The sequence below is a fragment of the Centropristis striata genome, chromosome 16 (genome assembly GCF_030273125.1).
Source record: "Centropristis striata isolate RG_2023a ecotype Rhode Island chromosome 16, C.striata_1.0, whole genome shotgun sequence".
NCBI classification, from domain to species: Eukaryota; Metazoa; Chordata; class Actinopteri; order Perciformes; family Serranidae; genus Centropristis; species Centropristis striata.
Genome location: NC_081532.1, coordinates 26,537,681 through 26,554,202, shown reverse-complemented (window position 1 = coordinate 26,554,202; position 16,522 = coordinate 26,537,681). Strand labels below are relative to the sequence as shown.

The window sequence follows — 16,522 nt, the reverse complement described above, 5'->3', positions numbered from 1 at the left end:
TGCTCTGCTGTGCTCAGATATCCTGCACTCTGATGTGCTCTACTCCACTTTGCACCGCCCAGAAACACCAATTCTCACAATGATGCTGCGCGCTCATTTGTAAGGTCAACGGTTTAGAGATGCAGACTCACAGAGGCTGAGAGGGAGCTCTGTGTCTGTGTGAGAGGCTCCTCAGCTGCTTCTCATTCAGGAGTCTCGTGTCTGGCATGTCAAAAATCCCTGCCAAAAAAATTGAAAAATTTGCATTCCTGCTTGTGGTGTTTGCAGGATTGCAGTCTTGTTTAATGTAAGCCTGGACAGTGACTGTAGGGTTTTGTGATTGCGCAGTTATTTTTCTTGCTGTCTGCTGTGTCTGCTGTTTTTTCTCAGGGGACTTTGATTTGGGAATATTTTGGATGCTTCAAAAAATGATTACACAGGTTGATGTGTTCGCAAATCCAGCAGAAATAAGGCCAACTGAGTTTTTTCAACAAGAGACCTAGAAATGTAGAGCATTAGAGGATATATAATATTGAACAGTATGCCAATAAAGCAACTGACTCTTAAATATTCTGAGTATTTTGCAATAATGATTTGGTGGTCTGTTTTACCACATGATGGATAATAAAATTCAAGAATACATGCATTTGAACAGTCTAACCCGATCACACACTTCAGAGGATAAACAATGGGTGTGCTTTTCAGTGTAGGAACCCACTAGAGGCTGCACCACTACTTGTCTGTCAAGGCGTGCTGTCCGTCTGAATAACCCAATCAAAAAATGTCTCAGCCCTCACGTCACCGGCCATGTGTCAACCTTTTTTTTTTTTTTTTAGCAGACTGAACAGTTGGATTATAAGATCATGAATTTGGGTTAGCTCCATCGACGTCAATCTGAAAATTGGTGTAAGTAACTTTAGGCTTTTTATTTTCCCTCTTTACAGTAGTCCTGCTGACCAAGCAAATAAAACAGATACACAAACTAAGGAATTATTTATGAGTTATACACTTATCTTTTAGATATTGTACTGGATATATAGTTTAAGGATCTGATAAAAGCCTTCAGTGACTGGAGTCATAAAAACTATCTCCTACTGAACACCTCAAAGACTAAGTCCCAAGTTATAAGTATCTAGGTGTAGGGGTGTGCCATATCGTATCGTTCACAATTATACCGGTATCATTTTTTTATGGGTAAAAAAAAATGCATATCATGATATTGTCAACATTCCTACTTGTTGCCGTATCGGCGTAAGGGTTCCCATTAATGACCTGGACTGTGGCGGCTCCAGAGTCTCATGTGCTGCACTAACGTCACATTTCAACCTATTGCCCAAGTTGGGACTTGACTTGATATATTTTCAAATGTGATATGGAATTAGACCATATTGGATATATCGATATAGTTAAAACATTTTTTCTTTCTTTAAATATGACAAACCATAGTAAGGGCAGCTTTATATATAGTTCTTTTGTAATCTTCATTATTCTTTTTTCATATAAATATTGTTATTTCAGAAAAAGATTGGCCTATTACATCTGTTGTCGTACAGTATTTATGTTCACTTAAACGGTTTCAATAAAACTACTTGTGACATGTCATATTTGACTTTGACTGAACATTTGCTCTCACTTTGCAATAAAATATCTATATCTCTATATATATATCGTATATCAATATTCAGCCTAAATATATCGGGATATGACTTATCCATATCTCCCAGCCCTAGTGGCAGAGATTCTACCAGACTCACTGAATTTCCCCTCGGGGATAAATAAAGTAATTTTGATTTGATTGATTTTGATTTTGATTACAGTGAGTCTAGTAGTGGTGATTCATATTAGAGTGATGCTGGAGACAAGTTGAACGTGAAATAAATGGAATTAAAAGAACATTTCTTTGGGGTATTTTATAATGAGGACGATTAACAACCTGCTGCTACCACCAGTTGGCAGCCAGAACCAGATTACCAGACTAGTAGAAGGAATTCTTTAGCTGATGTCAATATTTGAGTGAAAAATCACAGCAGATCAGCCAATATTTATTTTTCCACATAAACATAAACTGCGACCTGAGCAGAAATTTATATTAAATGCAAATTAAAATGTAATTATTATGAATACTTGTTAAGTAACATTGTCTGCATAAGATATAGAGTGCAGATGTTTGTCTTGCATGGCATTTTATATCAGAAGTGGAGCGCATATTTTGGTAAGGATCCCTCAAATTTGGTTATAATTATGAGTGGGGGGACAGTTTTTAGATGCATCATGATTCTCTCTTTTAAGATTTTGTCTAAAATCCAATTCATGACAATATTCTCATGCTGTTCACTCCTTGAACCAACTGGATGGTGAAATGAAACATGCAAATTGTGTTTAGATTACAAACTAGGCTACTTATTTAGCTTTGCTGAGGATGGCTGAACGTGCACAACTGCAGATGGATAATCTCAGACCAGCACAAAAACTATCATACAGAATAAATTTGGGTTCTTGTTGGAAGTTGAAGGGAAAAGGAACAAGAGCCACACAATGCAAGTTGCGCATCATCTTCCCATAAGTCCCATAATTAGAATTTAATCGAATCATGAGGTGCCTATGGATTCCTATTCCTATTGTGACTATGATATATACAGACATTATGAAAAAAAAAAAGAAAAATAAGCTTGTGAGTGCTCCCTAGACGCTGATTCTGCTTGGAACAAACATTTGGCATTTCTATACTTTAATATATATAAATAATAGGCTAAATGATTATAACTATATTAGGGCTGCAACTAACGATTATTTTATTATTTATATTATCGATTAATCTGTCGATTATTTAAACGATTAATTGATTAGTTGTTTGGTCAATAAAATATTGAAAAATACCAATCAGTGTTTCCCAAACCACAAGATGACGTCCGCACATCTCTTGTTTTGTCCACAAACCAAAGAGATATTCAGTTTATTGTCATAAAGGAACAGAGAAACCAAAAATATTCACATTGAAGAAGCTGAAATCAGAGAATTTGGACTTATTGTCTTTTTAAAAAACCCTGCTCAAACCAATTATTTGATTATCAAAATAGCTGACGCTTAATTTAATAATTGATCATTGTTCGATTAATCGAATAATTGTTGCAGCTCTGAACTATATCTATGATAAGCTCAAATATGTAATTTAAATTTATGTATACAAATTTGTATATATATTGATTGATTGATTGATTGATTGATTGATTGATTGATTGATTTCCAATAACTATGGGATACAGCTTTAAATGACTTCCAATTATATCATCATTATCAGGTATTTCAATTTTCTCTCCTACCATTTCAAATTATTTATGGTTTCTCTTTTTTTCATGGCAGGAATTGACCCCATTACCTTTAAATGTCTTTAAAAATCAAAGCAGAAAACACAAACTTCCTTACAGATAAAATAACATTGACATTGGGTTAAGATGTGATAATTTCCTTGAAACTGGCTCGGAGACTCTCACCTCTTCCATCTGTATTTACCTGTTTTTAACCTGATTCACTTGGCCCACATTCACTAGAGTCAGACCAGACAACAGGGCAGGGACCATCACGAGCTCCTGCGCTATTTTTAACTTCTATTTCTGTTGTTTCATTCACAAAGCATTGTTTATGCATTTATAGTTTAATACTACAGCTGTTTCAGTTGGATTTGAGTGCATAAACACTGTCAAACTATTTCTCCTGGGCTAACCCGCACTGTTTCTATGTAGAACTACGTCACGCTCTGGCTTTAGCCAATGAACGGCGCCCATTGAGCATCAGGATCAACAATCCCTGAGTTTAGTCTGTCAGATAGACAGACAGAGGGGCACACTCTGCTCTCATGCTGTACACCGTCCTCAGAAACTTCAACAAATCACATGCGTTGTGTTTGAGTGCTAGGTTACAGCAGATGATCAGGTTGGAGGGCAGTGTAGGCCACACGACCTTTTAATCCGAGTGAGCGAGGCGAGGTGGGATTTGTGCCTGGGAGGCTAACATCAGGGTGGTACACGCCCATACGGTGATAAAGTGACGCTATTGGCTGGCGCGGTAGTGGCGCGCCAGTGTAAAGTTTACTGTTAGCTACATCACAAGAGTCCTCACATGACTACTATGAGGCGCTTTTTGATCACCTATTGAACTCAATTGGACATGTAAATGACAGCGAGGACATGCGCCGATAAGTGAAGAGAGTTGTCTGTCAAGATGAAGTGAAAAAAGTTGTTTGATTTCTGGTTCAGTTGGGTTTCATCCAGCTAGCGCTAAGCTAACGCAGAGCGCGCTGCGTTGTCATTTACTCTCAGCTGTTTGTTAGCTAACAGAGCTACAGGGACCCATCGGTGCTGGATCAGGATGAGTTCCGCACGGGAGATAAAACGTAAGTATTGATTAGCTTTTACTGTGTAGGCAAGTGGTTAAGCACTTTTGTTTTGGTTGTTAATATGTGTGATTACTGTGCAGAGCTGCAGAAAGCAAAGAGCAAAGCACAGAGCAGCAACAACTTAAAAGAGGAAGCAAACATCTGCAATCAGCTCGGAGAACTGCTGTCCAGAAATGGTAAGATGATTATAATATTCTTATATTAATAATATAATATTCTTATATTTTAACTTTTTGAGTGAGGAGGTAAATGTGAAATCTGTGCAGATGGCGTTGATCTTATACACCAAAGGGACAAGGACAGGACACGTATGAAAAGATACAGAAGGGACTAAATTGATAGCGATGTAATTGTATTGTGTAAGATACACCTTTATTTTGACATTCTTCCCACTTTGTATTCATTTTTATTGAAAGAATCGATTGCTATTCGTTTCAATATCTGTAAAAGCTCAATCATTACATGTTTCATATTTAGATCATATTTTTGTTGCGTTTTGTGAGTTGATATAAATGAACTGGTTGTGTTAAATGGGTATTAATGTTGTCTCATATTTATTTATTGGATCTCCATTAGCACCAGCACATTAGCATAGCTGTTCTTCCTGGAGTCCAAACATTAAATCAAATTGTCCCTCCTCTGAGATCATCAACAAAAACAACAACAACCGTCAATACAGTCACAACACATATACAATCATAGACGCTGTCAAACATTTATCACAAGACATGACACAACACTTGTACAGTACAATTAAGAGTCCATACACAACATATAAACACCACAGCATAACATACAAACAGATATCAAAAAATAAATAAAAGATAAATAAAGGGAAAGAAAAAGCGGTCTCACAGGATGATCTCACAACACCCTTGTTCTCCCGTACAGTTTAGCTACTGCAGCTGCAACATTAAGAGAAACTGTTTAAACCTTTATCAGGCAAAGAACTATATTTGGTAACTTCAGGTAATATTTGGAGAAAAAAGTTGCAATTTTACAAGATTAAAGTGGCAAATCTACAAGAACTACTTCAACGTTTTTCTCCCAGAATCACCACTTTAAATCTCATAAATCTATGCATTTTTTTTCTCGTAGATTTGCCACTTTAATCTCGTAAACTTTTTTCTCAAAATATTATTTCCGTATGTTTTTTTTTTTTTCCACATTCTGGCTGTATGTAATATCCTCCAATATTCTCTAGGGTTGAAATTTGGAATTTGCAAGAATTTCAATGAGTGTCCTATTAAGGGTTAAGCAAAAATGTATACATCTCTTTGGAATCTATTAATTTGATATAAAGTGGCGAGGAGTTCCACTCCAGAATGGCTCTGAACAGGACAGATTTCTTTAACACATTAGTATTTGCCCTGGGCAAAGTAAACCTCCCTCAGTAGCGTGTCTTGGCAGATAATCATGTCGACTCCACTGACATTAGAAAAGACAATACAAAAAGTTTGGAGACTTATTTACAATAATATTTCTGAGCAAGTTCAACAAAACAAAAGAGCTTCTTCAAGTGATAGTTATCAATCTCAGGCTGCTGAATTGAATGGAATATAAATCATATAGTGGCAGACTTGTGATAACAGCAAATATCGTATTGTTGTCCAAAGAATCAATATGATATTGCATTGTGATGAGACTTGTAATGTAGTAATATGGTAGTGAACATACACATACAGAGTAAATTAAAGTTTTGTGAAATATGCAGATGGAGTTGTTGTGAATAGACAAGACTCTTTCTTTTCTAACTTTCATACTCTTTGTCTTTGTACATTTACAAACGATTCATTAAATTATTCACAATGACTTTACATAATACACCATGCTGCTGACTTTTAAGTAGTTTTCCGTTACTAAGGTCAAGCCGTCATCTGTGCATACATTTGAAGGCTCACAGTCCTACAAACCACTGTCTGTCACTGCTGCCACCTCCTTATTGATTCAACCCCTCTTGCTGTTTAATCAATCCAGTTGTGCTTCAAACCAGCATACAACAACTTTCTGACCTTCCCTCCACCTCCACTTTCTCATATATTCCCTTTAATAGATCTAATCAGTGCAGGAGTGCAATCATTTCCTGTCTCAACACCCAAGACTGTAATTTCCTGCCTATATCCTGTACAATTTTATTTAGATATATTTTTATTTTCTAGAACACACCATGTGTATGTTAAAGGTCCAAGTCTGCTTTAAGTCTGCTTTATCAGTAAAAGGTGTTTATAGCATATATAGCTATTTTATTGTATTGTTTTTATATTGTTTAATTTTTATTTATCAGTCAGTAGCTTTTTTAATTTCTTTTTTTTTTACTTGCAAGTAAATTTCCACAGTGTTGATTGATCTTATCCATCTCTCTGTGAAATGCACACACTCTTTGTTTCTGCACGTATCACAAAACCCATCTCATCATTTCCAGTAATTTAAGGTGGTCTATTTCTGTGTCCTATTCCAAATCTAATCATGCGTCCTCATTCTTATTTGTTGTGTATGTCAGGTGATTATGAGGCTGCCATTAGGGAGCACCAGCAGGAGCTATCGCTGTCTGAGGTGTTGAACGATGTGATTGGACGAGCTGTGGCCAATCGTAAGATAGGAGAGTGCTATGCAGAGATGGGAAACACTGAGGACGCTTTGAAAGTGAGTAGATTGTGCTGCTTTTCTCAAATACCCGCAGCGACTTTAACAATGCAAATACAAAGTTGTATTTACTTTTCATCCTCAGCACCAGCGACGTCACCTGGACCTGGCTCGCTCTGTCAGAGACCATGCTGAGGAGCAAAGGGCGCTGGCCACTATTGGTCGAACCTACCTCTTCTGTTATGAATCGGACCAGTCGAGGAGCAGTTTAAAGCAAGCGGAGGAGGCCTTCAGGAAGAGCCTGGCCATTGTGGATGAGCGTCTCGAAGGTCTGCATTGTTTCTATGTGCTTGTCAATCTGCTTTTGATCGTATTAAATGATCTAGGTCCCATAGTTTTTGAAAGGCCATAGTAGAGCTGCAACAGTTATTCTATTAATCGAACAATGAAATGAAACAATGAAAAAAAAGAGAGAAACCATACATAATTTGACATGGTAGGAAAGAAAATTGAAATACATGATAATGATGATATAATTGGAAGTCATTTAAAGCTGTATCCCATAGTTATTGGAAATCAATCGATATATATATATATATATATATATATATATATATATATATTTATATATTGTTTAAACATGGCCAATTGAAATGACACATATTTGAGCTTATCATAGATATAGTTCAGAGCTGCAATAATTATTCGATTAATCAAACAATCGATTATTAAATTAATCGTCAACTATTATGATAATCCAATTATTGGTTTGAGCAGTTTTTTTAAAGACAATAAGTCCAAGTTCTCTGATTTCAGCTTCTTCAATGTGAATATTTCTGGTTTCTTTGTTCCTTTATGACAATAAACTCTCTGAATATCTCTTTGGTTTGTGGACAAAACAAGAGATTTGAGGACGTCATCTTGTGGTTTGGGAAACACTGATTGATACTTTTTAACATTTTATTGACAAAACAACTAATCGATTAATCGTTTAAATAATCGACAGATTAATCAATAATGAAAATAATCGTTAGTTGCAGCCCTACACAGTAGTTTGTTCTCACTCTTTATTCTCTTACCTCCAGGGACTGTGCCAGGACGAGAGATTAGTGAGATGAAGGCACGTCTCTTCCTCAACCTGGGTCTGGTCTGTGATCATCTGGGGGAGCCCAAACGTTGCAGCGAGTTTATCCGAAGAAGTGTCTTCATTGCAGAGTAAGATCATCCTAAACTCAACTTTATTATAGTACAAAAACATTGTTAGCGCAGGAGTCAAAGTGGGGTGTAAATTAAATTAATTAAGTGAGTTATTTAACAGTGCTTCAACCAAAAAGGTGCAAATAAGGTAGTTAGTAAAACAAAAGAAGGCCTGACTAAACAAGTATGCAACAAAAACAATCTCCAAAAAAAGACCTAACTAACTTATCTAGAAATAGTGTTTAGAGATAAATACATGTGTGGCACCAACCAATAACCCTAGTCTGTCTAACAGAAATTCTCTAAGTGATGCAATGTAGGGTACCCAACTTACCTACGCCCCAACCTCACCACCACAAAATTGCACTAACAAATCAAATTTAAGTTTCACGGCACACAAAATTAAATGAGTTTTATTTAACAGTTCTTCAACCAAAAAGGTGCAAATAAAGTTCACAAGAGGGTGGGAGGAATGGGACGAAGTGGTGGTGCCAAATAATTGAAATTAGTACAACAAAAGAAGGCCTGACTAAACTAGTATGCAACAAAAACAATTTCCAAAAAAAAAGAAAGAAAGAAACACACGCACAAACAGTCCTCTGGCACGTAACAATGTATATGTCGGAAAATGGGAAATTATCAGGAATGTTTCCTTTTATTCCTATTCACTGACTGTGTGCAACACAACACTACAGTAAGTGTATGTTAAATATTAGTCAAGTCAAGTCAAAGTTTATTTATAGAGCACATTTAAAAACAACCTCAGTTGACCAAAGTGCTGTACAGTTATTAAAATAGAATAGATCATACACAAATAGGTATAAATAAAAACAATGAAAACAATAAAATACTAAAAACAGTAAAACATTAAAATAAAATAGTAATAAAAACTCAATCCAAAACAGAGTTAGAGATAAAAAAAAAGACAAATAAAAGGGTAAAAAAAGAAAGCCAAGGAATATTATCATCAGCTAGTATTAATGGTGCTGTCTCCATTCTTACCCTGTAAAGGAAGAGTCAGCTGCTGGAGGATCTCTACCGTGCAAACTTCAACCTGGGCAACATCTACTTCCGTCATGGTCAGAAGTCAAACGCAGTGCGCTGCCTTGAGCAGGCCAAAGAGTGCGCCAGGAAGATCAAAGACAAGTTCAGTGAGAGCGAGTGCTTTCACTGCATTGGCAAGGTAGGAACTTATTCATGAGACAGCTTTAGCACAAACAGTCAAATTGTATTTAACCAAATGAGCCATCTTCAGTTCCTGTGGCTGTGTGCTTTCTAACTCCCGCATGTTCATGATGTTATCCACAGGTGCAGCTGTCTCTGCCTGATTTTGTAGCAGCCAGACGGTCTCTGAAGAAAGCTCTCCGTCTGGGTTCCCAGCAGCCGATGGACAGGCAAGCAGTGAAGAAAGCTTTCAGATATGGTGAATGAGCCACTTTGTTTTTATCCACTCAATCTGTATTTATTTTTAATGTTGAAAACTAAGTTCATGGTGTGATTTGGTTTAATTTTGTAGCGGATCAGGGCTATAAACTGGAGGAAGAGTTGGGGGAGGATCAGGGCAAAAGGCTGAGCTCCCATCAGGCCGTGGGGCTGGCGGAGCAGCTGGGTGACCTTTACTGTAAGGTTGGCTGCTACAGCAAAGCTCTGGATGCATATCAGGCTCAGGTAAAATAACAACAACTCATTTTATTTACTTTATTCACACTCCTCTCCACTTTGAGTTTATTGTTATTAAAATGACAATTTAGTTTATTCACATAATAGAATAAATTATGTTACGCTCATTGGTGGAATTATAACGAAGTACTGTGCTTCAAGTACAATTTTGAGGTAAATCTACATAGGGCTGCACAATTAATTGAATTTTAATCGAGATCACGATTTTGGCCGCCACGATTAAATTAACCTGATCGTCGGCTATATTTCCATTTTAAAATGCGTCTCTCCTGCATAACTAATCAACACTTTCTACACCAGTAGTCCACCAACCACCAGGGGGAGGGGCCGTTTTCTCCCCTGAAAAAAGCCTGGTTGCTGATTGGATAGAACGCTAAACAGGATGTGACGTAGTACTGGACGCCACAACAACACGCGACATTTGTAAAAGCCGGGGAAGCAGTGTTGGCAACTTTGTTGCTATATTTAGCGACTTTTCAGACCTCCTTAGCGACTATTTTTCAAAAAAAGTGACAGGTGACAAATCCAGTGACTTTTTCTGGTGTTATTGGAGACTTTTGGAGACTCATTCGAACGAGTCGTAGCAACACAGTCCTCCTGCAGCAGTCTCTCCCAGCTGCAGAGCCAGAGGGGATGTTAACCCCTTAGCGTCCAGTCTGCAAATTGCTAACAGGCTAACAGTTACCTCTGTAGCAGTACAGTGTGTATGTGCTAACAGGCTAACAGTTACCTCTGTAGCAGTACAGTGTGTATGTGCTGCTGCAGGAGGTGTTCACTCTGTTTGTTTACAACAAGCACCGGACACTAAAAACTGTTCCTATTGTTTGTTTAAAAGTAGTGCAATAAAAATACAGATGTTTTCCCTAACATGATGAATAATCGTGATAACAATATTGATCAAAAATAATCGTGATTATCATTTTGGCCATAATCGTGCAGCCCTACGTCTACATAACTTGAGTATTTTCATATATGTAACTTTTTACTTCGACACATTTTAGGGGCAAATATTGTACTTTTTACTCCACTACATTTAGCTGCCAGCTTTAATTACTAGTTACTTTTCTGGTCACAATTTGACATGACAAATATAATATATTTGGAATAAATATACAACAATCTGAGTGGGACAGTCTGCATAACGAGCACTTTTACGTTTGATACTTTAAGTACATTTTGATGCTGATACTATACTTAAGTAAGGGATGTGAATACTTCCACCACTGGTTACAATCTGTTGTCTATGTGCTGCAGCTGAAGGGAGCTGAGGCTTTGGGGAAGCCTGCCAGGGAGCTGGCCGTCATCCATGTGTCTCTGGCTGCGACCTACACAGACCTGAGACAGCACAGCAGGGCAGTGGAGCACTACAGACAGGAGCTGGCTCTACGACAGGGCAGCGCTACTGAGGTACACATGCACTACACAACGTCATTCTCTCCATACATGTATACCTCTTTATTTGATCATATTGATATTATGGAGTTGAAAATTAGCTGAATCTATATGTCTATATGCAGCACATCGGATGCATGTCCTGTATCTATGTTAACCCTCTATGGTACGGTGTTGCCCTCAGGCAACATACCCCTTTTTGGCCTGTCAAATTTCTACAATGCATGTTTTTGAGTTATGTGATACTTTAAAAAAGAGGGAAGAGCATAGGGAACCACGAGCAATGCTTTAATTTGTCACATGACCTCCAGGAGGCCATATTGAAACCCTATTTTGCAGACTTTTACAAATGAAACAGCTTTGCCATTTTGTGCCACAAATAATCTCTCAAAACGTCATTTTGTGGCCCTGTTTACATCTGGAAAAAAAATATATTCCTACACTGAAAAAAGAACCAACTTAATTGAATTGTTTCATTTGGTAATTAATTTAAAATCAATTGTGTTAATCTAACTTCTTAAATTAATTTGAAAGAACTTAATTCATTTAGGTGTTACCAAATGAAACAATTCAATTAAGTTGGTTCAACTATTTTCTTTTTTCAGTGTACTGATAGTTGAGTAAACCTTAATTTTTAATAGTTTCATACACCTAGACTGTTCAAGACAATAATTTACGGGCAACAAACCCCAACAACAAAAAAAAAGAATTATAAAATTTCTTCAGATTATGTTTATTTCGTCTATTTTAAGACAAAAAACAGTTCAAACATTTTTTCTTAACTGGCATCATAATGCGCACCATAGAGGGTTAACTGCATTGTCCCTATCAAATAAATAAAAAATAAAAAAATAAACAGGATTTTATGGATATAGGTTTAAAAGGAAGTATATTGGTTTTACCTCTTACCTTTTTTGTTGTTTTTTCCAGTTCGAAGTTAAATCTCAGCTCCTATAATAAGCCTATAATTAACTATTTAGCCAAAATATAGACACTCTGTTCTTTAAGGACATATATTTCCCCATAGAAACCCATTGAAATCACACTTTTTGATCCCACTGACATTACAGCATAAAATCATATATTTTGTGATATCATGCTTTCAATCTAGAGCTTGACTTCAAAATGTGTTGTTGCTGTTTTCCACCAGACTTTTCCCTACGGGGCAAACACATTCTATTTTGCTGGCTGTATTATGGTGAACTGCAGTGTTTGATGCAATGCATTGAAATAGTTTGTTCAGAAAAAAAGATTTTGTTTTAGTTTTTTCATTAAAATAAACACCAGATGCCTTTTTATATAAACAAACTCTCAATTAAAGCATTAAAATTTCTGAAATGGAAACAATTTTAGTATTTGTGATCATGACTGATGTAGGATTAAAAAAATGTAACTCTGAATATCGAAAAATGCTTTTCTTTATAATGTTATGGCTGTGTATTGATGCAGATATTTTGTCCTATAAGGACATCACAACAACTTGCATAAGGGTTTAATATATGCAGGGGGCTGCACAAGTAGGTATACAGTAATGAAAAACAAGACATGTGCACAAAACATATTTTATTGATTATACAAACATCAATAATAAACATATTAATCTCTCAAAGGTTCAAACTGTTTGCCCCCCAGCATTCACATATATATATATATATATATATATATACATACATACATGCATACATACACACACACACACACACACACACACACACACACACACACACACACACACACACACACACACACACACACACAAACAAACAAACAAACACCAGCTGAATCATCTGTGTAGAGAAAATCTGCCTAATAATTGAATGATCTTTTGTTACTTTATGATGCCAAACTGTCCAACATAATTCACAATGTTAAACACGTATTATAATAACTAGTGCAGTGCCCGTAGGAAGTATGTATTCGTATAGTGGGAGATTAAGTAGATTTTTCAATTATGGCCCAATGAGGTTGTGTGTTAAAGTGGGATGTACAATGAGGTAATACTCTTACGTAGTGTTAATATACAAAGTGTATATTGGGTAATACATGGATGTACATTGAGATATAAAGAGACACAGAAATAGTTATTTTAAGAAAAAGAAACTTAATCATCACCATGGTTAGACATATATACAGACACAGATATAGGAGGGAACACGTTTACATGCAGCACAAACAGATGGATGTGAATAATGTCAGTAAGGGTTATTAGACCACTACAACGTCTGCAATTCCAGGTAGGTACCACACCATCCAGCACATACACATTGAACATTGATATTCACTGGAAACTATTAGAATATTATTTGGAAAATCAAACCTTGTAGCCACTTTAAAACTCCTAAAGATAGATAGACTAAATAGACTTCCAGATGAGATGAGTCAGGGTGTAAATCCAGAGTGAATTGTGTTACTGACCAGGTGTAGGCCTATCACACAATGGGTGTCCCCTAAAAGGCGTCCAATCAGAAACAGTGCAATGCTGCAACACGTCCTACATGAATAATAATGATATTTTGAAAAATTAATCCAAAAATCTTCAAAATTGAGGATGCACACCTTCGTGCCATGCACAAGCCACATACAAAACCTTATGCCCTAGACACACACACACACACACACACACACACACACATTTATGAACACTAAATAGCGTCATGGCAAATTGAATTGAAGACTGTGCACCTTACCTCCCTTTCTTGCCTATGTTTTACATTATATCTACATTTACTTGCCTAAGTAGGTGTAGGTGTATGTTTATGTTTATATTGTATATCTTTTATGTATTTTATTTATTGTCTCACTGCTCTCTGGAGTCAGCTCTTAAATCTCATTGTACATGTGTATAGTGACAATAAAAGCATTCTATTCTTCTACGCACACACACACACACACACACACACACACACACACACAGATGCTTCTTGCTCTATAGACAGATAATACGTCTTGAATGTCATTTCATCATTGTACGTGTCAGGAGTGTAGCACGTGGCTGAACATTGCAGCAGCTCAGGAGGAGAGCGGCTGCTCCTTGGAGGATGCAGACAGCAGCTACAGCGAGGCCTCCCGCTGCGCTCAGAGGACCGGCCAGAGCAGACTACAGGTGAGCTGGAATCAGCAGCTGAAAGTTGGAGAAACAAGTTAGATATGAAAATGTTAAACTGGATTTAAAAAGCTGATACATTTTCGTAGGTTTACATACATTTTCAGCCTTTTTATTTAGCTGCAAATCCATATATTAGGTTGAAGAATAATACTTTGGGAAGTGTCTACAAACAGATGCAAATCATTCTTCTCCCTTCAGAAACCTTGTTTGGTCATTTTGTCTTTTTTAAGTAATTTAGAGTTTTTTCTGTCATTTTGTGTCTTTTTTTAGTAATTTTGTGTCTTTTTTTCTGTCATTTTGTGTCTTTTTTTGGTAATTTTGTGTCTTTCTAATAATTTTGTGTCTTTTTTAGTAATTTTGTGTATTATTTGGGTTATTTTGTGTCTTTTTTGGTAATTTTGTGTCTTTCTAATAATTTTGTGTCTTTTTTTAGTAATTTTGTGTATTATTTGGGTTATTTTGTGTCTTTTAAGTAATTTTGTGTTTTTTCAATCATTTTGTGTCTTTTTAGTAATTATGTGTCTTTTTTTGGTCATTTTGTGTCTTTTTTTAAGTAATTTAGTTTTTTTTTCTGTCATTTTGTGTCTTTTTTTTGTAATTTTGTGTCTTTTTTTGGTCATTTTGATACTGCCTCCAGCGGCCCCCAGGTAATTTGAGTTCGAGACCCCTGATGTAGATGAATGAAAACCTGGACTTTTTCAGCCTTTTTATTTAGCTGCAAATCCATATATTAGGTTGAAGAATAATACTTTGGGAAGTGTCTACAAACAGATGCAAATCATTCTTCTCCCTTCAGAAACGTGTGCTGAGGCTCTGGCTGGCGTCCCAGAGACGCCACGGCTCGCTGAATGCTGATGAGACGGAGGCGAGGCTGCAGGAGCTGTGTGCTGCCGAGGGCTGGAGTCCAGATGGGAGTGATGGTGAGGAGGATGAAGAGGAAGAGATGGAGAACAGTGAACCTCTGGAGGACAGTGACGTGGTGCTCTCAGACTCAGGTAGACCTGACACCTCTAAACAAACGGATTCCAGCATTTACCAAAGTTACTGAATGTTTCTCATGTGACTGTTTGGTTTCTAGATGATGATTTGGAGGGTTATGACAAGTTGGTGTCGGGAAAGAGGAAGGTAGCAAGAGTAAGTTCTCACACTGCACACACACTCATCTCAACTCTGTGTTCTTCTCCATTGTTTTAGCCTCTGCATCTGTTTTTTCTGCTTTAGTGGAACAAGAGGAATGAGAAGGGCGAGACGTCTCTGCACAGAGCGTGTATTGACGGAAACCTGAAGGAGGTTCAGTATCTGGTGCAACAGGTGAGAGAAACAAAGATTTCTCATTTTTATTTGAAGAAAAAATGCAGTTTTTTATCAGAAATGTGGCCAAAAAAGCAAAATCAAGATAAAATGCATTAAAAGTCAAAACATTTACTACACAAAAACATGTTATTTGGCGGAGATTCAAGAAGAGGCTCTCTGCTTTAATCATTTATAAAGAGTGATGTTCATGTAGATCATGGGTCTCAAACTCGTGGCCCGCAGGCCAATTGCGGCCCTCGTGACGATATTTTGTGGCCCCCATCTTGATATGAAAGTTTAATGTGAGTTTTATATGAATGTTTCTTTACCGTGTTGTGTGTGGAAGGTCCCTTTATTGCTCCAGCTGGAGCTTTGTCTCACTTGTTTCTATGACGACGTTAACAAAAAGAAAGGCAGCTGCTACCGGACCGTTTATTATCTGCTGTGTTGTTGTTACCGCGAGAAGTGGAAATGTTATGTAATGTAATTTTGTGTATTGTTTTTGGTCATTTTGTGTCTTTTTTTTGGTCATTTTGTGTCTTTTTTTTAGTAATTTTGTGTCTTTTTAAAGTAATTTTGTGGGGTTTTTTGGTCATTTTGTGTCTTTTTTTGGCGTTTTGTGTCTTTTTAAAGTAATTTAGTGTTTTTTCAATCATTTTGTGTCTTTTTTTTTCGTCATTTTGTGTCTTTTTTTTTCGTCATTTTGTGTCTTTTTTTCCGTCATTTTGTGTCTTTCTAATAATTTTGTCTTTTATTAATTTTGTGTATTATTTGGGTCATTTTGTGTTTTTAAAGTAATTTAGCTTTTTTTCTGTCATTTTGTGTTTTTTTTTTTTTGTAATTTTGTGTCTTTTTTTTGGTCATTTTGATACTGCCTCCAGCGGCCCCCAGGTAGTTTG

General features: G+C 36.6%; 1 protein-coding gene across 1 annotated transcript in view; it reads left to right on the top strand.

The window, feature by feature from the left end:
- Nucleotides 1-4,010: 4,010 nt before the first annotated feature.
- tonsl (tonsoku-like, DNA repair protein) overlaps nucleotides 4,011-16,522 on the top strand; it is a 32,559-nt gene continuing 20,047 nt past the window's right edge. Inside the window, exons 1-13 of the mRNA XM_059354064.1 lie at nucleotides 4,011-4,369; nucleotides 4,453-4,548; nucleotides 6,873-7,015; nucleotides 7,101-7,284; nucleotides 8,041-8,170; nucleotides 9,164-9,335; nucleotides 9,461-9,575; nucleotides 9,669-9,820; nucleotides 11,087-11,239; nucleotides 14,202-14,327; nucleotides 15,127-15,325; nucleotides 15,409-15,464; nucleotides 15,552-15,641. Of these exons, the coding sequence (XP_059210047.1) occupies nucleotides 4,345-4,369; nucleotides 4,453-4,548; nucleotides 6,873-7,015; nucleotides 7,101-7,284; nucleotides 8,041-8,170; nucleotides 9,164-9,335; nucleotides 9,461-9,575; nucleotides 9,669-9,820; nucleotides 11,087-11,239; nucleotides 14,202-14,327; nucleotides 15,127-15,325; nucleotides 15,409-15,464; nucleotides 15,552-15,641 (1,641 nt within the window). The 5' untranslated portion in view covers nucleotides 4,011-4,344. The remainder of the gene's footprint in view (nucleotides 4,370-4,452; nucleotides 4,549-6,872; nucleotides 7,016-7,100; nucleotides 7,285-8,040; nucleotides 8,171-9,163; nucleotides 9,336-9,460; nucleotides 9,576-9,668; nucleotides 9,821-11,086; nucleotides 11,240-14,201; nucleotides 14,328-15,126; nucleotides 15,326-15,408; nucleotides 15,465-15,551; nucleotides 15,642-16,522) is intronic.